Source organism: Melozone crissalis, unplaced genomic scaffold (assembly GCF_028551555.1).
Source record: "Melozone crissalis strain CALT ecotype California unplaced genomic scaffold, PUWL_Pcris_2 ptg000088l_1, whole genome shotgun sequence".
Classification (NCBI taxonomy): Eukaryota; Metazoa; Chordata; class Aves; order Passeriformes; family Passerellidae; genus Melozone; species Melozone crissalis.
In genome coordinates, this window is record NW_026535865.1 from 4437310 (window position 1) to 4463212 (window position 25903).

The following is a 25903-nucleotide window of genomic DNA, read 5'->3' on the forward strand; positions in this document are numbered from 1 at the left end:
GGAGTCCTGGGGCAGCTTTGTGGTGTCACCAGCTGTGCCCTGTGCAGGGTGGCACTGCCAGGGCGCCACTGCTGCGTAGGGCTGACTGGGGAGGGGTCCTGCAGCCTGGAGCAGATCCAGCCTCTGGAAGAGCTTTGATCCAGCCTGATGTGGTGAAGGACTCACTGGTGTAATTAATCCCTGTTAATGAGGTGGAGCTGGGGGTGGGTTGGGATGTGTCTGTGCTCTGGAGGTCGCTGTGTCTGTTCAGGGGGAATTTTGTATATTGTGTGGTTCTGGTTCTGCTTGCTGTGAATGCTCGTGGCTCTGCTCCTCACTCTGTTACATCCATGAGCTCGAAATTCCAGCTGGGACAGGAGCTGCTCCAGGATGGCTGTGCAGGTGTCACTTCTGAGCCCAACTGGATCCCCCTCAGGGGTGTGAAACCATGGAAATGTCACAGCACCACCCTGGGGACACCTGGAACAGAGGACACCCACCATCTTCACCTCTTCTGGGATAAAACCCTTTGGATTTGGCTCCTGTCTGTGCAGAACCAGCTCCTCCAGGCCCGTGTGGGCCGTTAGATCTGGGACCTGCTGTGGGGGCCAGACCGGACCAACCTGTGCAGAACGAGCCGGTTCTGCTGGGCCACACCCGCAGCTCTGATCCCCGTGGGGAGGGGAAACCCCACAGGTGAAAGATGAAGGCGGCATCCCAAAAAGGTGTGGGATGCTCAGAGCCGGGCTGACTGTGACCTGTCACTGCTGGGTTCCACCTTGGGCCAGCGGGAAGGAAACCCGACATTTCCCTGGATCAGCAGGGGCAGGTTTGGGGGGAAGAGGAGGCTCCGTCCCTCTCAGCTGTCCCCGCGCTGTCCCCGGGCTGGGGGTGCGGCCCCTTTAAGGGCAGTGATGGCGGAAGCGCTGCCCGGCTCGCCTTCCCCGCCCGTTCCGCCCGCGCCGCTCTCGCGAGATCTGCCGCTTCCGGTGCGAGCGCGGCCTTTCCGAGCGGCCCAGGCCAAGATGGTGGGTGCGGGGGAGGCCCTGCCGGCACTATCGGGCCCCATCCGCCGCCGTCCGGGCTTCACCCGCCGCGGCGGCGCTGCCCGGGGCTCGGGGCTTTCCTGGGGAATGGGGAATGGGCCTCCCCGGGGCGCTGCGGGGCGGGAGCGGGGCTGAGGGGAGGGGGCGGCCTTGGCGCCCAGCGGAGCTCGGTGGGGCCGCGGCCTCCCCGTGTGCGGGGCGGGGAGCGCGGCCTTGAATCCCATGGTCCCCCTGCCTTGACCCGACCCCCCTGTCCCGCTGCAGGCGGAGGTGGAGCAGAAGAAGAAGCGAACCTTCCGCAAATTCACCTACCGCGGGGTGGACCTGGACCAGCTGCTCGACATGTCCTAGTAAGGGCTGGTAGGGGTTTGGGGGTCGGGGGAGCCGGGTCTGCTCCATACTCGGGTTGTGTTCAATTACCGGCAATAACGGGGGTTTGGGTGCTCAACTGCTGCTTTGTGGGTTGTTTAAAGTCCCTTAGTGGGTGACACTGTCATTGTGAGGTCCTGGCTCGGTTCGGGTGATGCTGAGGGTGTGGGGTCCCCAGGGGTCTCCCTCCTGTGTACCCATCTCCGTCTGGGTGACAGACTTTGGGGTTTTCCCGCGGCTGTACCTCAGGCTCAGTTTGAGGTCCCTGAGGGTGTCCCTGGGCTGTTCCCCAGGCTCTATCTGGGTACCTCTGTGGCTGTGGGGTCTCTGGGCTGTTCCCAGGCTCAGTTCAGGGTCTCTGGGCTGTCCGTGTCTGGCTGTGGGGTCTTTGGGCTCTCCCCAGGCTGTTCCCCAGGCTCAGTTTGGGATCCCTGAGCTGTCCCTGTCTCCTGGCAGCGAGCAGCTGATGCAGCTGTACAGCGCATTCCCCAGGCTGGGTTGGGGTGTCCCTGGGTTAGGGATCCCTGGGCTGTTCCCCAGGTTGGGTTAGGTCTCCCCAGTCTCAATTTGGGGTCCCTGGGCTGTTCCCCAGGCTCAGTTTGGGGTCCCTGAGCCGCCCTGTCCCTGCAGCGAGCAGCTGATGCAGCTGTACAGCACATTCCCCAGGCTGGGTTGGGGTGTCCCTGGGCTGTTCCCCTGGCTGGGTTAGGGCTCCCCAGGCTCAGTTTGGGCTCCCTGAGCTGTCCCTGTCCCTGCAGCGAGCAGCTGATGCAGCTGTACAGCACATTCCCCAGGCTGGGTTGGGGTGTCCCTGGGCTGTTCTCCAGCTGGGTTAGCTGTCCCTGGTCTGTCCCTTAGCCATCCCTGTCCCTGTCCCTGCAGCGAGCAGCTGATGCAGCTGTACAGGACATTCCCCAGGGTGGGTTAGGGATCCCTGGGCTGTTCCCCTGGCTGGGTTAGGGCTCCCCAGGCTCAGTTTGGGGTCCCTGAGCCATCCCTGTCCCTGTCCCTGCAGCGAGCAGCTGATGCAGCTGTACAGCGCGCGGCAGCGGCGGCGCCTGAACCGCGGCCTGCGCCGCAAGCAGCACTCGCTGCTCAAGCGCCTGCGCAAGGCCAAGAAGGAGGCGCCGCCCATGGAGAAGCCCGAGGTGGTGAAGACCCACCTGAGGGACATGATCATCCTGCCCGAGATGGTGGGCAGCATGGTGGGCGTCTACAACGGCAAGACCTTCAACCAGGTGGAGATCAAGGTGAGCTGGGGGCTCTGGCACTGAGCTCAGTGTCTGGAGTGTTGGCTTGTAACTCTCTGTAAATCCTGCTCGTTCCCTGTGTCTGGGGGGGTCCAGGATCTTCCACAGAGCGAGGTTGGCTCAGAGGGACACCTGGAAGTGTCATCCCAGGGAGGGCCAGCTCCCACTGGGTCTCAGTGTGGCTCTGAAGCACTGAAATGGCTGTGGAGTGATCCATGTGCTCAGCCCAGCCTGCCAGCACTGCTTGGGGATGAAACAGATCCCTGAGTGGAATTCACTCCTTTCCCAGGAGTGGAATTACCCACGAGGTGCTGTCACCTGATACCACCAGTGGGATTAAATGCCATTTTCTTGCTCCTACCTGGCATTAAATCCCACCTGGAAGGGCACAAATGCCCCTGTGGCTCCTGTGTCACCTCCCCAGGAGGGGCAGAGCTGGGGAAGCCCATCAGGGCACCAGGGGAGGAGCAGGGCTGGAATAACCGGCTGTGCCAGGCTCCTGGCAGCCGTGGGATGGGGATGGGGATTGGGTGGGGATGTCCCCGTGTCCCCAGCTCTGTCCCCAGCACGGATCTCTCCCCTTGCAGCCCGAGATGATCGGCCACTACCTGGGCGAGTTTTCCATCACGTACAAGCCGGTGAAGCACGGCCGGCCTGGCATCGGTGCCACCCACTCCTCCCGCTTCATCCCGCTCAAGTAGCTCCAGGAGGGAGCCTCCTGCAGTGTAAATAAAGAAATTCCACCTGGATCCCTCTGTCTCCTGCCTCTCCATTCCTGGGCTGGGGTGTGCTGAATTCCACTCCACCATCTTTGGATATTTTCCTGAGTGTTGCCAGGGTTTTTGGCTCTGCTTTCTGTCAGCACCTGCAGCAAACAAATCACCTTCATGTGGGTTTAGTAAATGAATTATTCCTTGTTCTTCACTGGGAAGTGGGGAATGCACTTTAATATTTACAGCATTTCCATGTATTTAACTTCATTTGTTAATAAAAATACTGGGAATGAGGAAATGTGGAACTGGGGGAAGGCAGGGGGGGTTCCCAGGCTCAGAACCAGCCTGAGCCCCAGGAGAAGCTGCCAAGGCCCATCATGGCACATTGAAACCCCAAACTATTATTGTCTTGTCCTTAATTTGGGAACCCAAAGGATTTTGGTGACAGGGATCACAGAGTGGCACCGGGTGGGGGCTGAGCTGAGGGTTTGCAGCTCAGGCTGGGAGGGAGGGATGTGCTCTGGGGGATGCTCAGGGGTGAGTGGTGATGGGAGAGAAGATGAGAGGAGTTCATCCCGGGTGGATGAATCTGGTTTGTCCCTGAACTGAGCCAAATGAACCCAGTGCTGGTCACCAGTGCCAAGTCCCATGGTGAAGCCATTGGTGGAGAGGGACATTCGTCCCCAGGGTCATCCTGCTGTCTTGGGGACTGCTCAGGGGTCCCTTAGGGCCCAGCTCTTTAAGTCTCACACCTTCCTCATCCCATTCCCCTAGCCAGTGGTGCCGGGGCCGTTTGTCCTGTAGGGAAAGTCCCAAAAAGGGCTCCAGGTCCCTTTTTGTTCAAGCAATGTGACCTTGAGAGGGTGGCCTCAGGACAAGAGGGCTGGGGTCACTGTCCTGCTATGGTCACTGTCCATCTGGGGTCACTGTCCAGCTGTGGTCACTGTCCTGCTATGGTCACTGTCCTGCTGTGGTCACTGTCCATCTGGGGTCACTGTCCATCTGGGGTCACTGTCCAGCTGTGATCACTGTCCAGCTGTGATCACTGTCCATCTGGGGTCACTCTCCTCCTGTGGCCTTGTGGGGTCTCTCAGCCCCTTGGGGCGATGCCCAGAGGGCCAGGAGAGCCCAGCTGGGAGGTGAGTGACAGTGACCCCGGCGGGTGACAGTGACCTCGGTGGGTGACAGTGTCCTGATCACACGGCAGCAGCTGCAGAGGGGTCGTCATGAGGGTCCCGCTCATCCCGAGGGAGTCCCCGAAGTTCAGCCGGTGCTGCCGCACCTTGGGTGGGTCCCCAAGGACATGGGGACGGCACCGGGGGGCTCGGGGGGGCAGATTCGGTCGAGAGGGACCGGTTCGGTGTGGAAAGGCCGGTTCGGCCTGCAGAGACCGGCTCGGTTTGAGGGGACAGGTTCGCTCTGGAGGGACCGGTCCGGTCGGGAGCGGCAGGTGCGTCCCGTCGTTTTGGCGGAGGCTGGAAAGGCGGCGGATGGAGGGGAACGGAGCCCTCCCGGCGGGTCCCGTCCCCCCCGCCCCGCACGGGCCGGGGGGGCGCGGGGAGCCCCCGGTGCCGCCCTCTAACGGCGCCGCTGGAAAATCCCGACCGAGAGCGGGGGGGCGGGGGCGGGATGCGGCTGCTCGGGGCCGCGCCGGAGCCTCGCCCAGCTCCGCACCGCCCCGCACGGCTCCGCACGGCTCCGCACCGCCCCGCACCGCCCGCACCGCCGGGGATGAGGTACGGCCGCACCTGCCCCCCGCGCCCCCCGAGCCCCCCGCGGCTCCGGGGATGGGGGAAACCGGGGAGGGATGCGCGGAGGGGCCGGGGGGGATCGGGGTGCGGTTGTTGGGGGGCTTGCGGGGGGTTGGATGCACCGGGGGGGCCCCGATCTGCGCCCCCTCCCCGCGGCGGGGATGCCCCCGGCCCTGGATGCGCTGTGTCCTGCGGCGGGCGCGGCTCCGCCCGCGGGATCGGGGGGAATCGGGGGGAATTTTGGGGGACAGGAGGGTTCAGGGTGGATCAGGGGGTTCAGGGGGAATCGGGAGGGTCGGGCAGCGTTCACCCCCCGCATCCTGCAGGAACAAAGGCCGGACAATGCCGGGGCTCGGCGGGGAGCCCGCGGGAGGGGAGGGAGGAAAGGAGCAGCATCCCCGTCCCCATTCTCACCTTCATCCCCATCCCCATCCCCATCCTCATCCCCATCCTGCGGGCGAGGCGGGGGGGTCGTTCCTGGGGTGGCAGCAGCTCCCCCCGCCCCGATGCGAGTTCGGCTCTGCAGATCCCCCCCCTCCCGATGCTCCCCCAGCGCGGCTGGGCCCGGCATTGCGGCTGAGCCCCAAAACCTCACCCAAAGCCTCCCCACCAACCCACACCCCAATTCCACCTCCCAAACTGGTCCCTAAAATCCTCGGCCTCTAAACCAGCGCACCAACCCCCCCGGGGGGCACCCCCAGGGTCCCCGTGCCGTGTCCCCGGGCAGGGCTGTCCCCAGTGTCCCCGGGCAGGGCTGTCCCCAGTCACCCCCATGGGATGGGGAGGTGGCTGCACCTTCACCCCGCTGGATCCCACGGGCACCCGGGGGTGTGGGGTGGATAAAGGGGACCCTGCATTGTGAGGGGGCTGTGCTGGGGGTGTTGGGGACCCCACATCCACCCCTAGGCCACGATGTCGGTGTGTGTGTGTGCAGGGGCTGTGCGGGGGCTGCGGGGCTCGGGGCTGTGTGAGGAGAGGGGGATGGATCCCAAATCCCCAAATCCCCCTGACCCTGCAGGGTGGAACTGGGGGGGGCTGTGCTCCCCGGGGGGGGTTTGCTGTGGTCGGGGGTCCCCGGGGCGGATCGATCAGCCCGGGCTGGTGACAACACGCTGTTTGTTTAATGTCCCCGGGGGCTGCAGGAGCCGCAGCCGGGGCTCAGCTGTGCCTTTGGCGCTGCGGCCACACTGGGCTGATGGCGGCGGTCCCTGTCACAGGCTCACCCGCAGAGCCAGGCTGGAGTGAGAGAGGGGTGCAGGGAGATTGGGGTACCCCCAGGGCTCCCCAGGCTCTGCCCAGGCCAGGGTGGCACTGGCTAAGGTGGCATCACATCTGTGGGCAAGGCACTGCGGTGTGAACAGTGCAGAGGATGGTGGGGTGGTGGGCACTGTGGGCACTGGGGTGGGCACTGAGTGCTGCAGGCAGTGAGGTGGGCAGTGAGGTGGGCACTGACTGGCACTGTAGGCAGCGGGCACCCTGGGCAGTGTGGAGGGCAGCAGGGTGTGCTGGGTATCGCAGCTGCTGCTTCATCTGCAGCAGAATCTGCCCTGCCAGGAAATTGCTGGATGGATCCAGGCCCCACCAGCACCCTCGGCCATCCTGGGGTGCCCTCAGCAGAGAGAGGCAGATTTTGGGGGTAGGAGGAGACACACCCAGGACCCCGAGCCATCACATCGGCCCAGGGCCAGCCCACGGCCCCGCTTGGGATCCAGCCCTGGGGGACACCGGGTGCTGTGACAGTGACAGTCATGGTGCTGGAATGGAGCTGCAGCCCCAGGCCTCCATTCCCACAGCCCTGAGCCCCCCATTCCCACAGCCCCAGCCTCCCATTCCCACAGCCCGGCCCCCCATTCCCACAGCCCCAGCCCCCCATTCCCACAGCCCTGAGCCCCCCATTCCCACAGCCCCGGCCCCCCTTTCCCACAGCCCTGAGCCCCCTTTCCCGCAGCCCCGGCCCCCCATTCCCACAGCCCCAGCCCCCCATTCCCGCAGCCCCAGCCTCCCATTCCCACAGCCCGGCCCCCCATTCCCACAGCCCGGCCCCCCATTCCCGCAGCCCCGGCCCCCCTTTCCTGTACCCCTGGCCCCCCTGTTCCCACAGCCCCAGCCCCCCTTTCCCACTGTCTCGCCGCTCTCTGGATGCAGGTGCGGCCCCGGCCCCTCCCCGCACGCTGCAGATCCCGGCGCCGCTGCGGCTCCGTCCCTCGGCCGGCCCTGCCAGGAGCTGGGGGGAGCAGAGCTCGGCCCCCAATCCATCAACCCCCCCAGATATCCCTGCCACAGGGCAGCCAGAGCACCCCGGGTTCTTTCAGGGTGGGGGTCCCCAGGGGAGGGGTCTCTGACTGAGCAGTTGGGGAGTACCCACAGGTTTGGGGTGCTGGGGAGAGGGGAATGTGTTCCCCTGGAGGAGTGGAAGCCCCTGGCTGCCATTATCCCCTCCAGCCCCATCCTCCACCTCTGAGTCCTCGGGAAGGGCCGGGAGCCGCCTGTGCTCCCCCATCCCTGTCACCATAGCAACAGCAGGCAGTGCTCATCCCGCATCCCGCATCCACCCATCCATCCATCCATCCATCCATCCATCCATCCATCCATCCATCCATCCATCCATCCATCCATCCATCCCCCCCCTCCCTCCTGTGGGGTCCTGCCTTCCACATCCCCAATCCTTCACCTCGCATCCCTCATCCCACACTCCTCACCCTGCATTCCCCATTCCCACATCCCTCATCCTGCATCCCATATTCTGTATCCTGCACCCCTCACCTTCCACATTCCTGCATCCCATATTCCATATTCTGCACCCCTCACCCTGCATTCCACATTCCTGCATCCTTCACCCTGATTTCCCCTTTACCACATCCCTCATCCTGCATCTCTCATCCTGCATCCTTCACCTTGCATCCCTCATCCCACACCCCTCACCCTGCATTCCCCATTCCCACATCCCTGATCCTGCATCCCTCATCCTACATTTCACATTTCTGCATCCCTCACCCTTCCTTCCCCTTTCCCACACCCTTCATCCTGCATCCTTCATCCTGCATTCCTCACCCTGCATTCACCCTCCCAAATCCCGCACCCTGCATTCCCCATTCCGGCCTCCCTCACCTTCCCTCCCCAATTCCCTCCTTGTCCACCCTCCATCCCCAATCCCCCATCCCTCATCCCTCTCTTCCCCCTTCCTCTGGCCCCCACCCTCTCCCATCCCCTCTTCCCTGGGTTATTTCTCTCCTGGGGGGAATTTTCAGCAGTTGGGGGGGATTCACACCCTGGGGGTCTTTGGGAATCTGGGTGGGGTAGGGGGCACCCCCAGCAGGACCCATAGGGCAGAATTTGGATCCCCCACCCCTGTGGGGTGCAGGAGTGAAGGAGCAGTTTGGGGGGCCGGAATGGCTCCTGGGGGTGTGCAGGATATCCATGGGGGGCTTTGGGGGGTTCCTGTGTTCCATCAATGCTGGGGGCGCTGGGCCACCCAAAAGGATTCATGGGAGCGGAAAGGCCCCAGGGAGCCGCCGTGGGGCAGATTTGGGGGCGTCAGAACCTGGAGGGGGATCGATCTCTGCCCCTCCTGACCCATTTTGTTGGGGGGATGTGGGGTGGGGAGGAGGGGAGCCCCCATCCCCATTGCCCCCCTTTGCCGGCTCCCCCCGCTCACACGCGGTGCTCACGGAGGCTCCGCGGGGCTCCCGGTGCCACCAGGACCCTCTGGGGGGGCTACGAGGGGTCCCCGATCCCCCTCCCGGGTGTGACAGCGCCGTGGGTGCCCCCCCGGGCAGGTGCGAGGGGCGGCGGCGCTGCGGCAAAGGCGGATTTGGGGGGCTGGGGGCGGCTGGGGGGGCTCAGAGGGGCCGCGAGGGTTTGGGTGGGGGGCACAGGAAGGCGGGGGGGCCCTGCAGGGGCCGGGGCTGCCCCCGGAGCCGGAGGGAGCGGAGCGGGAGAAGGTTGGGAGCGGGAGAAGACAAAAGCGAGACAAAGGGAGCGCGGAGCTCTGCGGAGGCTGCGGAGCGGGCGGGGGCTGGGGGGCCCTGCCCGGAGCCCCCCTGAGCCGGGGCCGCCCCTCGGGGGGGTTTGGGGGTTCCGGCTCCCCCAGGGGTGCGGGTGTTGGGGTGCCACGATCCCAGGTGGGTCCTGGGGGGCTCTGAGGGTCCCCCGGGCGCTGCCGACCCCTGAACCCCCCCAGGCGCTGGAGGAGGTGAAGATGTCCGGCTCCATCGCCTCGTACGATCAGCTGGTGCGGCAGGTGGAGGCGCTGAAGAAGGAGAACAGCCACCTGCGGCGGGAGCTGGAGGACAACTCCAACCACCTGTCCAAGCTGGAAAATGAGACCTCGGACATGAAGGTGGGGACAGAGCCCGAAATGGGGGCGGGGCACAGACCCCCAAATGGGAATGGGGGGGGGGGGGTTCCATCCGCGTCTCCCCATCCTCAACATCTCCATCTCTGTTCCAGGAGGTCCTGAAGCACCTCCAGGGCAAGCTGGAGCAGGAGGCGCGGGTCATGGTGAGCTCGGGGCAGACCGAGGTGCTGGACCAGCTCAAAGGTTGGTGCTTGAGCAATGTGGGGAAGGGGAGACCCCACCAAGCCCTCCCTGACCCCGCTGTCCCCGTGCCCAGCCCTGCAGATGGACATCAGCAGCCTCTACAACCTCAAGTTCGCCCCGGAGGCGCCGAGCACCGGGCGCGGCCCCGAGGAGAGCCCGGCGGGCCCCGCCGCGCACCGGGACGGGCCCGGGGAGCTGGGCAGGGCCACGTTCCGCATGCTGGAGGAGCTGGACCGAGAGAGGTGATGGGGGCAGAGGGACCGGGGGTTGTGCTGATCCTGTCGGGGTCTCTGCTGGTCACAGTGACCCCCAAAAAAAGTTCCAAAGTCTCTTTTTCCAAGCCCGGCACTCGAATGAGTCAGAGCTCTTCATTTCTCGGTGTCAATGTTGTTTATTTTATCTTATCTATAACAAAATTTCTCCTGCCCTGCCGAGGTCAGCCCAGCAAGACAGTCCAGGCACTCGGCCTGCCCCCAGGGCAGTGTTATGTCTTTATAGTAAAAACTACCTGTACAATGTTTACAATAACTTCCCAACACCTATCACCTATGTTAGACATGTAAACCATATGTAAATATATATATTTATATATATTATATTTTATTTATTAATTATTTATTATATTAATATTTATATATACATATTTAAATATGTAAACGAATCTGTAAGTGCCACCATCACAGCAGAAGATGGAGGCCAAGAAGAAGAAGGAGAAAGGCTGGACACACCCAGTTCCCCCCATCTTGCCCCTTGAACCCCCATTCTAAAAAACCCCCAAAATCTCCTTTTCCACCCCGTGATCACTAATATTCTACTTAAACTGTTGTGGGTTGCAGATCTTCATATAAGGTTGGTAATAATCAAACCCACAGGTGTTTTGGGCTCTGTGCCAGGGTCTCTGAGCCCCCTGGCAGGATCTTGGCAGTCCAGGACAGCCAGAGGGATGTCCTGAATTCCAACACCACTGGAGCTTGTTGCTCTGGCCATTATTGATGTCTGCCATTCCCAACTTGTGCCGCCATCACAGCAGAAGATGGAGGCCAAGAAGAAGAAGGAGAAAGGCTGGACACACCCAGTTCCCTCCATCTTGCCCCCTGAACCCCCATTCTAAATCCCCAAAATCTCTTTTTCCACCCCATGACAACTTCACTGTTATTCTACATAAACTGTTGTGTCTTGCTGATCTTCATATAAGGTTGGTAATAATCAAACCCACAGGTGTTTTGGGGTCTGTGCCAGGGTCTCTGGGACAGCCAGGGGGATGTCCTGGCTCCTGATATTATCCCCCTCTCTGCAGGTGTTTCCTGCTGGGGGAGATCGAGAAGGAGGAGAAGGAGAAGGTCTGGTACTACTCGCAGCTGCAGAGCCTGGCCACGCGCCTGGACGAGCTGCCCCACGTGGACACGGTGAGTGGGGGACCCCCCCTGTGCCCCCACAGCTGCCCAGGCCCTGCCCCGCTCACGGCACCCCCCGTGCGCCCCCAGTTCTCCATGCAGATGGATCTGATCCGGCAGCAGCTGCAGTTCGAGGCGCAGCACATCCGCTCGCTGATGGAGGAGCGCTTCGGGACGGCCGACGAGATGGTGCAGAGGGCACAGGTGGGTCCTTCACCCCCAAACTGCTCCTGCTCTGCCTTTGGGGGGCCCCAGGCTGATGGGCTCAACTCTGGGTGCCCTCAAGCAGCTCTGGGTGCCCTACACCAGCTGCTCACAACCTACTCCATCTCCTCTCACCCTACTCCATCTCCTCACACTCTACTCCAGCTACTCACACCCCACAAAAGCTCCTCATGCCCTGCACCAGTTCTTTACACCCTACACCAGCTCCTCACACCCTACACCATCTCCCCACACTCTACACCAGCTCCTCTCACCCTACACAAGCTCCTCACGCTGCTTACACCCTACACCAGCTCCTCACACCCTACACAAGCTCCTCACGCTGCTTACACCCTACACCAGCTCCTCACACCCTACACAAGCTCCTCACAACCTACACCAGCTCCTTACACCCTACACCAGTTCTTTACACCCTACACCAGCTGCTCACACCCTGTTCCTTGCACACCCACACCCCTGTGTTCCTGGGGGGTCCCAGCCCTGTCCAACGCCCCCTGTGCCCCCCAGATCCGGGCGTCCCGGCTGGAGCAGATCGACAAGGAGCTGATGGAGGCGCAGGACAAGGCGCAGCAGCCGGAGCCGCAGGTACTGGGGTGTCCCCGCTCCCTCTGGAGCCGGGAATGGGGGTGGAGGGGCCGGCCCGGCCCCCCCGCGCTGTCCCCACCGGCACAGCCGGGCTTTGTGCGGCTCGGGCACCGTGAAATGGGCAGTTGCCATGGAGACCAGAAGTAGGCCATGGCGGGCGGGCGGGCGGGGGCTCCAGCAGCATCTGCTGCCGCCAGGGTGGGCAGGCTGCCATCGTCATCGGCATCGGCATCGTCATCGCCGTGGGCTGCCATCGACACGGGCCCAGTGTCACACACAGCCCCACCACCATTGTCATGGGCTGCCATCGACGCAGGCCCCGCCGCTGTCATTGTGCCACTGTCACCCACAGCTCCACTGCCATCATCATCATCATCGCCATGGGCTGCCATCGACACGGGCCCAGTGTCACACACAGCCTTGCTGCTGTCATTGTGCCACTGTCACCCACAGCTCCACCAGCATCATTTTCATGGGATGCCATCACCATCGCCATGCTGTCACCCACTGCCCCACCATTGCCACAGACCCACTGTCACCCCCCAAATCTCCACCATTGTCACCATTACACGCTGCCATTGACATTGTCCCACTGTCACCCACAGCCCCGCCACTGTCACCATCACAGCCCCTGTCCCACTGTCACCCACTGCCCCACCATTGTCACGGACCCACTGTGACCCCCCAAAGCTCCACCACTGTCACCATCACAGGCTGTCATTGTCATTGTCCCTCTGTCACCCATAGCTCTGTCAATGTTACCATCACAGGCTGCCATAGCCCCTGTTCCACTGTCACCCACAGCTCTGTAATTGTCACCATCACAGGTTGCCATCACCATTGCCACACTGTCACCCACACCCCTGTCATTGTCACCATCACAGCCCTGCCATCACCATTGTCCCACTGCCACCCACAGCCCTGCCATCAACACAGTCCCATCATCACTCTCCTCCCACCATCACCACAGCCCCACATGGCAGCACCCACAGCTCCCATCACCCCCAGACACCCCCGGATCCTCCCAGCCCCATTTCCCACCCCGCAGGCTCAGCCCCAGCCCCCTCCCCGCCGCCCACCCACGCTCTCCCTTCCCTGAGCTGCAGCAGTGCCCCCCATCCCCATCAATCCCCGATTTTAGCTCCAAACCCCGCCTGGCTCTGACGGAAACAGATTGGGGACCTCAGGGGGCGGCAGGAAAGTGGGGAGGGGCACGGGGGGGGGCGAGGGCTCTGCAGTGCAGCCCCCCCACCTGCCCCCTCCTCTGCAGCTCTGCGGGAAGGTCCCGGGCATGGAGGGGGACGGCAGCCTGGACCCCCCGACCCACCCCGAGGAGGGCGGCAACACCAAGGTGAGGAGCACGGCCGGGCTGGGCTGGGCCCGCCGTGGGGCTGAGCAATGAGCCCGTGTTGTGCCGCCCGCAGGTGGAGGTGGTGTTCTGGCTGCTGTCCATGCTGGCCACGCGCGACAAGGAGGACATGTCCCGCACGCTGCTGGCCATGTCCAGCTCGCAGGAGAGCTGCCTGGCCATGCGCAAGTCGGGCTGCCTGCCGCTGCTCATCCAGATCCTGCACGACTCCGACGGCGAGCCGGGGCCCCCCGAGAGCCCCACGGGCGCCAAGGACGCCCGCATGAGAGCCAACGCCGCCCTGCACAACATCGTCTTCTCGCAGCCCGACGAGGGCCAGGCCAAGAAGGAGATGAGGGTGCTGCACGTCCTGGAGCAGATCCGCTCCTACTCGGAGACCTGCTGGGACTGGCTGCAGATGCAGAGCAGGGATGGGGGACGGGGACCCGAGGGTGCCGGTACGGCTGGGTTGGAGCAACCTGTGCTGGGAGGGACTGGGAGGGACTGGGAGGGACTGGGAGCATCGTGTGTGCCTGACCCTCATCCCCCCGCAGTGCCAGTGCCCATCGAGCCGCAGATCTGCCAGGCCACCTGTGCCATCATGAAGCTCTCCTTCGACGAGGAGTATCGGCGGGCCATGAACGAGCTGGGTGAGCGCAGGGAGGGAGCTTCTTCCCTCTGCACCGCCCCAGACAGGCTGCTGGAGGTGGGGGAACCCAAAACAACCCCCTCCTCGTCCCACAGGTGGGCTGCAGGCCGTGGCCGAGCTGCTGCAGGTGGATTACGAGATGCACAAGATGACCAACGACCCCCTGAACCTGGCGCTGCGACGCTACGCGGGGATGGCCCTCACCAACCTCACCTTCGGGGATGTGGTCAACAAGGTGGGGAGGGCGGTTTGGGGAGCATCAGAAGGGTCTGGGAGGGGGGATCAGCAGGGTCTGGGGGTCGCAGCATCACCCTCACCATCCTCATCCTCCCACAGGCCACGCTGTGCTCCCGCCGGGGCTGCATGGAGGCCATCGTGGCTCAGCTGGGCTCGGACAGCGAGGAGCTGCACCAGGTGGGTGCTGGTGGGGCTACCTGGGGTGGGGGACAGGTAAGGGGACAGTCCCTGTGCCCACTCACCCCTCTCTGCCTCTCCAGGTGGTCTCCAGCATCCTGAGGAACCTCTCCTGGCGCGCTGACATCAACAGCAAGAAGGTGCTGCGGGAGGTGGGCAGCGTCACGGGGCTGATGCGCTGTGCCCTGCACGCTGGCAAGGTGAGCCTGGGATGGTGACAGTGACCACAGACAGACCTGGCAGGGCTTTGTGTGCCCCTGGGGTGGGTGACAGCAGGCACAGGGTGACAGGACACGGCTGACAGGAGTTGTGTGTCCCCTCCCGGGGCAGGAGTCGACGCTGAAGAGCGTCCTGAGCGCGCTGTGGAACCTCTCGGCGCACAGCACGGAGAACAAGGCGGCCATCTGCAGCGTGGAGGGCGCCCTGGGCTTCCTGGTCAGCACCCTCACCTACAAGTGCCAGAGCAACTCCCTGGCCATCATCGAGAGCGGCGGTGGCATCCTCAGGAACGTCTCCAGCCTCGTTGCCACACGGGAGGATTATAGGTGAGGGGCACTGAGGGGTGGGGTTGCACCTGAGGGACCCAGGGCACCATGGACCGAGAGATGGCACTGGGGGTAGGATGGGAATGAGGGATCCTGAGCTCCATGGACCCCAGGATGGCACTGGGGGTAGGATGGGAATGGGGGATCTCAGGCTCCATGGACCCCAGGATGGCACTGGGGGTAGGATGGGAATGGGGGATCTGAGCTCCATGGACCCCAGGATGGCATTGGGGGATGATATGGCTGCAGGTACAAGGGTGATGGAGATGGAGAACCCTGGGTACCAAGGGTGGTGTTGCGGGATGCAATGGCTGGGGGTGCTGCAGGATCAGGGGCACTGCAGCCCCCAGGGACAGCACTGGGGGGATGCCATGGCTGGGCAGGGGTGGGGTCACCTTGCACCCCTGGGATGGGGCAGGGAGCGGGTCCAGGACCACCCTGACAGCCGGGGTGGGGTCCCCTCTGTCCCACAGACAGGTGCTCCGGGACCACAACTGCCTGCAGACGCTGCTGCAGCACCTGCGCTCGCACAGCCTGACCATCGTCAGCAATGCCTGCGGAACCCTCTGGAACCTGTCGGCCCGCAGCCCCCGCGACCAGGAGCTGCTGTGGGACCTGGGGGCCGTCAGCATGCTCCGCAACCTCATCCACTCCAAGCACAAGATGATCGCCATGGGCAGCGCGGCCGCGCTGCGCAACCTCCTCACCAACCGGCCTCCCAAGTACAAGGACGCGGCCGTGGTGTCGCCGGGCTCCTGCATGCCCTCGCTCTACATGCGCAAGCAGAAGGCGCTGGAGGCCGAGCTGGACGCCAAACACCTGGCTGAGACCTTCGACACCATGGAGAAGCAGAGCCTGAAGGGACAGAGCGCCAAGAAGCCGATGCGGCACATGGAGAGCCTGGTGAAGGATTACGCCTCTGACTCCGGCTGCTTTGACGACGACGAGGTGCCCAACATCTCCACCGGCGTGGAGACAGCCAGCGCCTCCGTGCTCTCCATGTTCCTCAACTCCTCCTTCCTGCAGGGCCAGGCGCTGCCGCGGGCGCTGGCCCAGAGGCGCTGCCCGGAGCCGGAGAAGGACGGCAGCGGGAAGGCGGCCGAGCCCAAGAAGGCGCCGCTGCCGGAGGACGACGTCTCGCTGGCCGCCGAGAAGTTGGCCAACAAGATCTCCAGCACGGTGGCCAAGATCGACAAGCTGGTGGAGGACATCTCCACCATGCACAACTCCTCGGACGACAGCTTCAGCCTCAGCTCCGAGGATCACTGCCTGGACTGGCAGTACGGCCCCGAGGACGGGCACGAGGCGCGCGCCCAGTCCTGCTCGCCGTGCCGGCTGTCGGACGCCGGCGGCTTCGCCAAGCGGGAGAGCCTGAGCCGGGCTCACACCCTGCTGAGGCTGAAGACGGCCTACACCAGCCTGTCCACCGACAGCCTCAACAGCGGCAGCACCAGCGACGGCTACTGCACCAAGGAGCACATGAAGCCCTGCCCCAGGGCCGCCTTCCTGGATTACCGCGACGAGCTGCAGCGCTACCAGAAGCGGCCCAGCAGGCTCGACCTCAAGAGCATCCTGGGCAAACCAGAGCGGGCTGAGCCCCCCGAGCCAGACAAACCCGAGCAGCAGGACCTGCCCGAACGGGCCAAGAAGGTGGTGACTTTCCCCAGCCCCAAGGTGCCGGAGAAGGAGACGGAGTGGAAAAAGGAGGTGGGCAGCAAGCCCCCCACTGACCCCCACGTTCGCACCATCAAGCTGTCTCCATCCTACCAGCACGTCCCCATGCTTGAGACCCTGGCCAAGAGCAGCATGGCTGCTGGCCACCAGCCCTCCCTCCTGGGCAGGAAGCAAGCCTGGCTGCCCCCAGCACTGCTGCAGGCAGCCGAGCCCCTGAGCAAGATCCCAGAGAAGCTGCCGGCCCAGCCACCGGCCTCGGCAGAGCAGGAGTCGGTGCAGAAGTACTCGGTGGAGGACACCCCAATCTGCTTCTCCCGGTGCAGCTCCCTGTCCTCGCTCTCCTCAGCAGACAACGTGCTGGACGGGCAGAGCCACAGCGAGAACGACCTGGATAGCGACTCCTCCCTGGAGATCCTGGAGATGGAGGAAGGGGAGGAGGATCGGAGGCAGGAGAAGGAGAAGGCGGCGGATCCAGGTCCCACCACGCCGGTGGGGATCTCCCAGCCCATCACCATCCCCTTCCCGAAGCGCGACAAGGTTTTCCTGCGGGAGGCCTCGCCCTCGCGCCAGGAGGACCTGACGCCCTCGAGCTCCTCGGAGAATTACATCCAGGAGACGCCGCTGGTGATGAGCCGCTGCAGCTCCGTCAGCTCCCTGGGCAGCTTCGAGAGCCCCTCCATCGCCAGCTCCATCCAGAGCGACCCGTGCAGCGAGATGATCAGTGGCACCATCAGCCCCAGCGAGCTGCCCGACAGCCCCGGGCAGACCATGCCCCCCAGCCGCAGCAAGACCCCGCTCTTCGACCTGGGCTGCCAGCCCGAGAAGGAGACCAGCCAGTTCAACATCCAGTGGGAGAACAACGTCAAGAAGTTCATGGAGATCACCGACTTCAAGGAACGCTTCCAGCTGCCGCAGGACCTGGACTCCATGGTTTACTTCACGGTGGAGAAACCCAACGAGAACTTCTCGTGCGCCTCCAGCCTGAGCGCCCTGCCCCTCCACGAGCACTACGTGCAGAAGGACGTGGAGCTCAAGCTGATCCCCACGTTCCCGGAGAAGAACAGCCTGAACTTCGCGGCTCACGAGAAGAGGGAGGAGCGGCGGGAGGAGCGGTACCTGGAGGGCCGGCGAAGGGCCGAGCGCCCTGAGCCCCCCGACGACGACGACATCGAGATCCTCAAGGAGTGCATCAGCTCGGCCATGCCCTCCCGCTTCCGCAAGGTCAAGACCTCGCTGCTGTCCGGGCAGGTGCTGCACCCGCAGACCAAGAAGCCGCTGCACGTCCCCGTGTACATGCTGGTGCCGGCCCACAGCCACCCCGGCGTCCCCAAGCACCTGCGAGCCGCCTCCCGCGACCTCTTCAAGGACGACGACTCCTTCACCGACTCGGCCGACGGGACCCCGGTCAACTTCTCCAGCGCCGCCTCGCTGAGCGACGAGACGCTGCGGTACCCGGCGGGCGAGGAGACCGAGCACCCCCTGGGCGAGCGGCGCCGCCAGCCCGGCCCCATCCCGGCCCGCAGAGCCGCCTCCGGCAGCTCGGCCCCCGCCCGCCTCGGCTCCGCCGCGAAGGGCAAAGCGGGCCCGGGCCGCGGGGAGGGAAAGCGGGGCCAGACCCCAGCGAAGGGCACAACCAGCCTGGAGCTGGGGGCGGGCAGGGCCAGCGGAGCCCCCGGGAGGAAGGATGAGGCTCTGGAGGATGGCGTGGTGTTCCAGTCGCTGTGCCACACCACGCCGACGGAGGAAGCCGTCTACTGCTTCTACGACCCGGATTTGGACGAGCTGCCCGAGGCGGGCAGGGATGGTTCCAGCAGCAGAGCCCAGCCCGGCCGGGCAACACGGAGGGAGCGCTGGGGAGGCTCCGTGCCCCACAAGGACCCCGAGCCCGGTCCCCGTCAGGCCAAGACGAAGCCTCAGAACAACCTGATCGCCGACGAGACGCCGCCGTGCTACTCCCTGAGCTCCTCCATGAGCTCCCTGAGCGACGCCAACCTCTCCGAGGGCGAGGAGCGGGGCCAGCCCTGCGGCAAAGCCACCTGGCCGCGCTCGGCTGCAGCGGGGCAGGCGCAGGGGGGCTCGCCCAGCTCCCCCAGCCTCAACTCGGAGGATGATCTGCTGCAGAAATGCATCGGCTCGGCCATGCCCAAGCGCCGGCGGCCCGCGGCTCGCCGCAGGCTGGTGGAGAGAAAGCAGAAGCCGCCGGGAGCCGGAGGGAGGGAGCGGAAAGGCGAGGCCAGGCATCACCCCGAGGAGGAGGCCGGTTCTGACCGAGGCTCCGACCTGGACAGCGTGGAGTGGCAAGCCATCCAGGAGGGAGCCAACTCCATCGTCACCTGGCTGCACCAGGCGGCCGCCTCGCTGTCCCGGGAGCCTTCCTCCGAGTCCGACTCCATCCTGTCCTTCATGTCGGGGCTCTCGGTGGGCTCCACGCTGCAGCTCTCGCTGGGCAGGCAGGAGAAGCAGCGGCCCGGCAGCGCCTCCGGCCGGGACGCGGCGCGGAGGGAGCACAGCAAGGGCCGCCCGGAGCGCAAGGACGCGCCCGGTGCCCGTCCCGCCGGCCGCGCCAGCTCCAGGGCGGAGCGGAGCCCGGCGCCCGCCAAGCCGGTGCCCAACCTGCCCGTGGTGTTCCGCGGCAGGACCGTCATCTACATGCCCAGCCTGGCCAAAGACGCCCCTAGCCCACGAGCCACCCCCAAGAAAAGCCCCGCGGCCAAGCCCGAGGCGCAGCCGGCCAAGAACCTCTCGCTGAGCCAGCAGCGCTCCCGGAGCCTGCACCGCCTGGGCAAAGCCCCCGAAACCGCGGAGCTGGCGCTGCCCAAGAGGAGCACGACCCCGCCCGCCCGCATCGGCAAAGGCCCCCCCTCCTCGGGCTCCTCCCGCACCTCCACGCCCTCCCAGCACGCCCCCAAGAAGCTGCCGTCGCCCTCGCAGGTCACCAAGCAGGGCGGCCCGGCCGCGGGCAAGGCCAGCGGCTCCTCGTCCCCGCCGGGACCCCCGGCCCGCGCCCCGGCCCCCAAATCCCCGGCTCCCAAGCAGTCCAAGACGCAGAAATCTCCCGTGCGCATCCCGTTCATGCAGAAGCCCAGCAGGAAGGTGCTGCCGGGCCGGGCGGCCATGCCGGTGCTGGAGGAGCAGGTCGACGGCTCCAAGGCTCGGCCCGGGGCGCCGGGGGGCAGCCGGCTCAACCTGGTGCGGATGTCATCGGCCCGCTCCAGCGGCAGCGACTCGGACCGCTCCGGCTTCCTGCGCCAGCTCACCTTCATCAAGGAATCCTCGAGCCTGCTGCTGCGTCACCGCTCCGAGCTGTCCCCGGCGCCTCCGGCCACCTCGCTGCCTCGCCGGGGCTCCCCCCAGCGCAGCCGAGCCGCGCTCCCGGCCGTGTTCCTCTGCTCCTCCCGCTGCGACGAGCTCAAGGCGGCCAAAGCGGCCACCCCGGGCCAGCGGCCGCTCATCCCCAGAGCCCAGCCCGGCGGCAAAGCCGCGGCCGGGGCCAAACCTCCGCGCCGGACCAGCTCCGAGAGCCCGTCCCGGCTGCCGGTGAAGAGCAGCGCGCCCGCGGCCGAGCCCTTCAAGCGCTACTCGTCCTCGCCCAACATCAGCGTGGCCCGGCGGGCGGCCAGCCCGTCCTCCGTGCGCTCCGAGGCACCGGCGGCGGCGCGGCGGCGGCAGAACGAGCCCGCAGCTCCCGGGGCGCCGCCGGGAAAGCCGCCGGTGGTGGTGATGAAGGGCACGTGGCGGCGGATCCGCGACGAGGACATCCCGCACATCCTCAAGAGCACGCTGCCCTCCTCCGCGCTGCCGCTGGCGGGCTCGGGAGACGAGGAGCCCCCCGGCACCCCCGGCACGGCCAGGAAAACGAGCGACGCCGTGGTGCAGACCGAGGATTTCGCCACGTCCAAGACCAACTCCAGCACCTCTCCCACGCTGGAGAGCCGCGAGGGACCCCCGCACCCCCGCGCCACCGGGGACGGAGAAGCCCCCGCGCCCGCCAAGGCCGCCCTGCCCATCTCGTTCGGGCACGAAGCGCCCGCCGGGAGCTTCCCCGGCAGCCGGCACGGCTCCCCCAGCAAGGCCGCCCGTGTCACCCCCTTCAACTACGTGCCCAGCCCCATGGCGGTGACGGCGGTGGCCGACAAGGCGGTGGAGAAAATCCAAGCTTGATGATGCCCCAGTGAGGGTCGTGTGACGCCCCCAGCCCCACGGGAGCTGGCCAGGGCTGTGTTTGGGACACGTGTGGGACAGCTGGGGACCAGAGAGTCACCCCAACCTGCTGCTGGTCCTGGTTGGGGCTTGCTGTGCTGAAGCATCACCATTCCCAGCAGAAAGGACTGGACAGAACTGGGAACGTTCCGGGTCTGGCAGCCCGAGCTGGGGTGGTTCTCATGGACCGTCCCCTCCCACTGATGGACGCCCAGGGACAAACTGAGGTGGGGCTGTGTCCCCGTGTGCCCCCATCCTGCTCATCCAGAGCCTGATCCCACACGCCCGGGAGCTGACACAGCACATCCAGCACCAGGAAAACCCCACACGCTGCAGCTTGTCTGGCTGATATCAACTCATGGCAGCTCGTTTATTAGCAGGGGAAGAGGCTTTGGAGGGGGAGATGGGGACCAGGAGCCCCGTTTGGGGGATCAGGACCCCGCGCTGGAGGTTCCTCGTGGCTGATCTGTGCCGGTCCGAGGTGGTGGCAGAGGGAAATGGTGCAGGAGGAGCCGGGCAAAGCTCGTGGAGGGGGCCGGGGTCCCGATGGGCTCATCCCAGGGGCTGCTCACAGGGGGCTGTCACCAGGCTGGGGGGCTGCTCTGGGAGGGGACAGCGTGCTGAGCTGGCACCAGGATGCCCAACCCTCAGGAAAGGGTCTGGGGTCCCTCAGTTTCACCCAGAGCTCCCCAGCCTCCCACCCCCAGGGCAGGAGAGCCTCAGCTCGCAGCCAGGATCCCGGGGTGTCCCTGTGGATGTGGACACGAATCCATCCAGGACTGGATTACGCCCACGAGCACCAAACCCTGGGGACACCCCCACTCCTGCTGCCAGCCGGGCCCAGGTGCCAACACTGGGGTGTGTGGGAAGTGCCTCAGCCCCTGGGAATGGGCTGGGCTGCAGAGGGACCCCCAATCCTGGTGGTCCCAGACCCTCGGATACCTCCAGTCCTTCACCATCACTCCCTGCTTTGGGTGGACCTTTGTGCCCCCCATCCCAGTGCCACGGGGGCTGCAGGGACAGACACAGGGCTATGGGGACATGTGCAGGGGACACACCTGGGCGGCTTTGGGGACACAGGGAGGAGCTCTGAGCTGCACAGAGGGGCCAGGGAGACACCAGAACTGTGGGGATATGCAGGGGGTCCCCAGGGATGTGCACTGGGGTGATGGGGATGGGCACACCAATGCCCACTGGAGCCCCCCTGCCCTGGCAGTGGCCGGGACTGAAGAAAAGGAGGAAAATCCCAGGAGCAGCACTCCCTGGTGCTGTAAAGGAGCACAGGGGTGGCGGGAGGACCAGATCGCCCCCCGGCTACAAACCACCGCCCTCCTCCTCCTCCTCCACCGACAATCCCGCCGGGCTCCGCTCGCCATCACTGTATCTATGTACTAAGGATGTTATTTTACCAGACTCTGGACAGCATTCCCAATTAAAAGCCAACCTCTGTAAATAGGAAGGGCTGTTTGGTCTATCCCGTGTGTTCGGGTCGGCCGGACCCGCAGCCTCTCCGCAGAATTTTCTGGATCCATTTCTTGTGCTTCACGGTCGAGGTGGCCACAGGTGGCTTGAAAGGGTCAGTGGCGTTCTTGCTGCTGAAGGAGATCACGCCGGCCACCGCCGGCCGCCTCCCGCACACCAAGGGTCCCCCCGAGTCACCCTGAGGGGAGGTGACACCGGGGAATGGATCAGGGGACAGAAACCCCCACCATGGCCAGGAGAACATCCCACCTGCTCAGGGGGAGCATCCTCCCGCAGCCAGGCTCGGGTTTTTGGGTTTTTTAGCACCCTTGGACCCCCAAATTCTCACCTTGGCGGGCGCGGAGCCGCGGCGCAGCCCCTGGAAGCAGATCATGGCGGGGCCGATTTTGCCGTGCCAGAAGCGGCTGTTGTTGCACATCCGCGTGTCCATCACCGTCACGTCGAGCTCCTGCAGGGTGGGTGACAGCCTCCCATCCCGGGGGTCCGCGACCCCCCAGCCCGCCAGGCTGCACCGCGCCCCCGGCGCCGGCTCCCGGCTCGCCAGCGCGATCAGCCGCCGTGTCCTGCTCAGCGTCACCTTCCCGTCCAGCTGCGGGCGGGGGGCGACATCAGAACCCCCCAGATGGGCAGAGGGGCTGGCGGGGAGCACCCCAACACCGCGGGTGGGTGGGGGGTTAAAGGGGAGCACCCCAATGCTGCAGGTGGGGGACTGAGGGGGAGCCCCGAACCGATCCTTGGCCCTAAACTCTTTTTCTTTTTGGCCTTGAGATGTAAGGGAGATGCTTCCCAACAACCGCATTTTCCAACTCAGTGCTTCATCGTGCAAGAGGAAGCACAATAAAAGGTAAAAGTGTTATTTTTGTAGAACGTGTTACTCTATGTGAGCCCTTCTGCTCCAAAGAGGAAGGAAAACAACCAAATGGGTACAATAAATTCTCTCTATATTCCTCTGCTTGCACAGCACCAGTACGTTTGTGCCCATGTAAACTCAGCCCCGATCTCAAGAGGGACAAGGTACAAGGAGGAATGGAAAGACCTGAGGGGTTCTGATGTTTTGTTTTGCCACAGCCTCCAGCAGGATTGCGTCCCTTTGAATGCTGTGGAATTGGGATTGCTCAGCCTGGAGAGGAGCAGGTTTCGGGGTAATGACAGCGGGGAGATGACACCCAGGTGTGAAATCTCTTGCGGGTGAGAAGAGGAAATGTCACCGAGCCGCTCGCCCCGGCCCCGTGCGAACTCCCCGCCCCTTCCCGGCCCCGCTCGGAGCCCCCCGAGCCGCACCTGCAGCAGCAGCAGATCGTTCTCCATCGTGTCTGGGTCGTAGCCGGGGTGCGGACAGGCAGCCCGGATGGTGAAGCTCTGCGCGCCCTCCTCCTCATCGTCCCGCCGGTTGTGCAGCCCCACCAGCAGCCGCCCCTTGTGCCGCGACCTGGCCCGGCCCGGGAGCGGGGTCAGCCCGCGGCCGGTCACCGGAGCCCCGCCCCCTTCCCCGGGCAAGACCGAACCGTGCCGGGCAGGACCGAACCGTGCCGGGCAGGACCCAAACATACCGACAGGACCCAACCGTGCCAGGCAGGACCCAGCCGTGCCAGGCAGGACCGAACCGTGCCCAGCAGGACCCAGACATACGGGACAGGACCGAACTGTGCCAGGCAGGACCCGGCCGTGCCGGGCAGGACCCAGCCGTGCCAGACTCACCTCTCAGGCAGGCAGTGCGCGGCCGTCAGTGCCCAGCGCTGGTGCAGCAGCGCTGCCCCGCACTTATGAAGCCCCCCGACCTGCAGGGACACCATGTAGGGCCGGGAGTGGCGTTTGGCCTCGTGTCCCCCGATGATCGATGGCTGGAGCCACGTCCTGTCCCCACCAGCAGCTGCCACCGCCCCGGGCAGTGACTCCGAGCCCACGCCGGAGCCACCGGCCCAAGGGAGGAGCAGCAGCAGCAGCAGCGGCCCCAGGCAGCCCCGAGCCCCCATCCTGCCCTTCCACGGCTCCCGGTGCAGCTGCCGAGCTGGAGGAGCCCCGGGGGCCGTGTGACAGCAGCGGGGCACGGATGCAGCTCAGGGGAGGCAGGAAGGGGAAGAAGCACCCACAAGGTCACACCTGTGAGGGTGGGAAACACCCACGGCCCCCCCAGCGCTCAGAGCAGACAGAAAAGCGGCACCTCCAGCTCGCAAAAGTGGGCGGTTGTGAGATTTGTGCTGGGTGACCCATTCCCACCACCTTTATTAGCAAAACAGGGCAGTTTTCACACCACGGGGCGCTGCTGGCCCCCCACCCAGCCCCCTTTATGGGGGTCCCTCAGTTCATCCCCTTGGGCGGGACCCTCCTGGCCCCGCTCCTCGGGCGGGACCTCAGGCTGGCCAGCAGCCGCTGGAAGAAGAACTCGTTCTGGTATTCCAGCGGGACCAGGTGCTGCAGGAACGGCGGCACCTCGGCTCTGCTGACCCCCACGCACACGGGCACCACCCTGGGGCCGCGCTGCTGCTGGCGGACGCTGTGGAACAGGTTCCACTGGGACACGCGCTGGCACCAGCGGTCACGCACGGACTTGGCCGAGAGGAGCAGGATGGCCACACGGCTGGCCTCGATGGCCTCCACGGCCGTCAGGATGACGGAGGTCCCGGCCACCCGGTCCTGGTGCTCGGTGAAGCCCCGGAATCCCTCCTGCCTGAGGCGCTCGGCGATGCGGGAGGCGATGGGGTCATCCTCGGGGAAGTACCAGAGGGAAAAGTCGTAGGGAGGAGAGGATGTGGCACCCACGAGGGACATGGCAGCCGGTTCGGGGGCACAGGGAGGGGTGCAGGCCGTTGTCCCAGCGCCAGGATCCCGCTGTTCCCTGGGAAAAGGTCACTGGGGTGGCACAGCCGGGGCTGTGCTGCCAAATCCGGATTTTCGCGATGCAAACGGCGTTGGGAAGGTGAAATCACAGCGTGGAGGTGCCCAGCACGGTCCCTCAGAACGCTTTCTGCCTCATCTCAGCGATGCCGCGCTCCAGCGCCTCCCCGACCCTCTGCAGCTCCCGGCGCCGCTCCTGCAGCTGCTCCCGGGACTGCTGCAGCCGCTGGTTCATCCCCACGTAGGAGCGGATCTGCCGGTACAGCCGCTCCCGCTCCTCGGCCGCGGGCTCGGGGCAGCCTGGCGGGGGCAGAGCCGGGGCTCAGCAGGGCCGGGGGGTCCCCACGCCCCCATTCCCACACGAAGGCTCACCTGGAGTGGGCCTGGGGGGCTCAGGGGGTCCCCATGTTCCCCATTCCCCAGCGAGGGCTCACCTGAGGGGGGCTCAGCGGGGCTGGGGGGTCCCCACGCCCCCCATTCCCCACCGAGGGCTCACCTGGAGCGGGGCCCGGGGGGTCCAGGGGGGGCTCGGCGGGCAGGACGAACACGGGGTCGGAGGGCAGCGTGCCCTGCACGTCCGCCAGGATCTGCTCGGCGCTGGGGGGCTCAGGGCGGGTGGGCAGCACCCGCTTGGCCTTGGAGCTCATCCCGGGGGAGGCTCATGTGGGGAGGGGGCTGCGGAACGGGGAGGGGGGGGAGGTGAGGGCGCTGCCACTGCGGACGGACGGACGGACAGACAGACAGCTCCCCTTTTCTATCCCCTCAAGACGGACAGACCCCCTGTGCTGCCCTTTGGACAGACAGACAGACAGACCCCCCCAGCAGGCAGAGCCCCCTCACTGTACTCCCGGGTGGACAAACAGAAACCTCCCCATCTTCACCTCCGGACAGACAGACAGCTCTC

The 25903-nt window shown here is 65.3% G+C and overlaps 4 protein-coding genes across 5 annotated transcripts; 2 read left to right on the forward strand and 2 right to left on the reverse strand.

Moving 5' to 3' along the window:
• Window positions 1-940: 940 nt before the first annotated feature.
• RPS15 (ribosomal protein S15) lies at window positions 941-3393 on the forward strand. The gene is made up of 4 exons (XM_054291098.1): window positions 941-1007; window positions 1290-1375; window positions 2410-2644; window positions 3232-3393. The coding sequence occupies exons 1-4, from the start codon at window positions 1005-1007 to the stop codon at window positions 3343-3345; spliced, it is 438 nt and encodes a 145-aa protein (XP_054147073.1). The 5' UTR covers window positions 941-1004; the 3' UTR covers window positions 3346-3393.
• Window positions 3394-5040: 1647 nt separating this feature from the next.
• On the forward strand, window positions 5041-22141 carry APC2 (APC regulator of WNT signaling pathway 2). 2 transcript variants are annotated; one of them, XM_054290858.1, is made up of 15 exons: window positions 5041-5093; window positions 9289-9447; window positions 9558-9648; window positions 9722-9890; window positions 10946-11054; window positions 11133-11246; window positions 11775-11852; window positions 13123-13203; window positions 13277-13658; window positions 13755-13850; window positions 13945-14084; window positions 14186-14263; window positions 14347-14463; window positions 14594-14808; window positions 15282-22141. In XM_054290858.1, exons 2-15 carry the CDS (start codon window positions 9307-9309, stop codon window positions 20641-20643), a joined length of 7173 nt encoding a protein of 2390 aa, XP_054146833.1. In that variant the 5' UTR covers window positions 5041-5093; window positions 9289-9306; the 3' UTR covers window positions 20644-22141. The 2 variants fall into 2 exon arrangements, with proteins under 2 accessions (XP_054146833.1, XP_054146834.1); XM_054290859.1 differs by lacking the exon at window positions 5041-5093 and adding an exon at window positions 8725-8884.
• LOC128946862 (granzyme M-like) lies at window positions 22141-24211 on the reverse strand. Its single transcript, XM_054290860.1, has 4 exons — window positions 23863-24211; window positions 23446-23593; window positions 22493-22753; window positions 22141-22342 (listed from the first exon to the last, which is right to left on the reverse strand). Exons 1-4 carry the CDS (start codon window positions 24135-24137, stop codon window positions 22154-22156), a joined length of 873 nt encoding a protein of 290 aa, XP_054146835.1. The 5' UTR covers window positions 24138-24211; the 3' UTR covers window positions 22141-22153.
• A 781-nt stretch (window positions 24212-24992) lies between these two features.
• On the reverse strand, window positions 24993-25667 carry CUNH19orf25 (chromosome unknown C19orf25 homolog). The gene is made up of 2 exons (XM_054290861.1): window positions 25496-25667; window positions 24993-25299 (listed from the first exon to the last, which is right to left on the reverse strand). The coding sequence occupies exons 1-2, from the start codon at window positions 25644-25646 to the stop codon at window positions 25118-25120; spliced, it is 333 nt and encodes a 110-aa protein (XP_054146836.1). The 5' UTR covers window positions 25647-25667; the 3' UTR covers window positions 24993-25117.
• Window positions 25668-25903: the final 236 nt, after the last annotated feature.

Excerpts from the sequence above, each read along its gene's own strand:
- CUNH19orf25 (XM_054290861.1), bottom strand. The coding sequence starts at position 25,646 with ATGAGCTCCAAGGCCAAGCGGGTGCTGCCCACCCGCCCTGAGCCCCCC. Across the intron at positions 25,300-25,495 it reads CCCCCCGGGCCCCGCTCCAG|GCTGCCCCGAGCCCGCGGCC; the intron begins GTGAGCCCTCGG and ends TGCCCCCGCCAG.
- APC2 (XM_054290858.1), top strand. The coding sequence starts at position 9,307 with ATGTCCGGCTCCATCGCCTCGTACGATCAGCTGGTGCGGCAGGTGGAG. Across the intron at positions 11,247-11,774 it reads AGATGGTGCAGAGGGCACAG|ATCCGGGCGTCCCGGCTGGA; the intron begins GTGGGTCCTTCA and ends TGTGCCCCCCAG. Across the intron at positions 14,809-15,281 it reads GCCACACGGGAGGATTATAG|ACAGGTGCTCCGGGACCACA; the intron begins GTGAGGGGCACT and ends TCTGTCCCACAG.
- RPS15 (XM_054291098.1), top strand. Across the intron at positions 1,376-2,409 it reads CAGCTGCTCGACATGTCCTA|CGAGCAGCTGATGCAGCTGT; the intron begins GTAAGGGCTGGT and ends CTGTCCCTGCAG. Across the intron at positions 2,645-3,231 it reads TCAACCAGGTGGAGATCAAG|CCCGAGATGATCGGCCACTA; the intron begins GTGAGCTGGGGG and ends CTCCCCTTGCAG.
- LOC128946862 (XM_054290860.1), bottom strand. The coding sequence starts at position 24,137 with ATGGGGGCTCGGGGCTGCCTGGGGCCGCTGCTGCTGCTGCTGCTCCTC. Across the intron at positions 22,754-23,445 it reads ACGATCTGCTGCTGCTGCAG|CTGGACGGGAAGGTGACGCT; the intron begins GTGCGGCTCGGG and ends CCCCGCCCGCAG. Across the intron at positions 22,343-22,492 it reads GCGGCTCCGCGCCCGCCAAG|GGTGACTCGGGGGGACCCTT; the intron begins GTGAGAATTTGG and ends ACCTCCCCTCAG.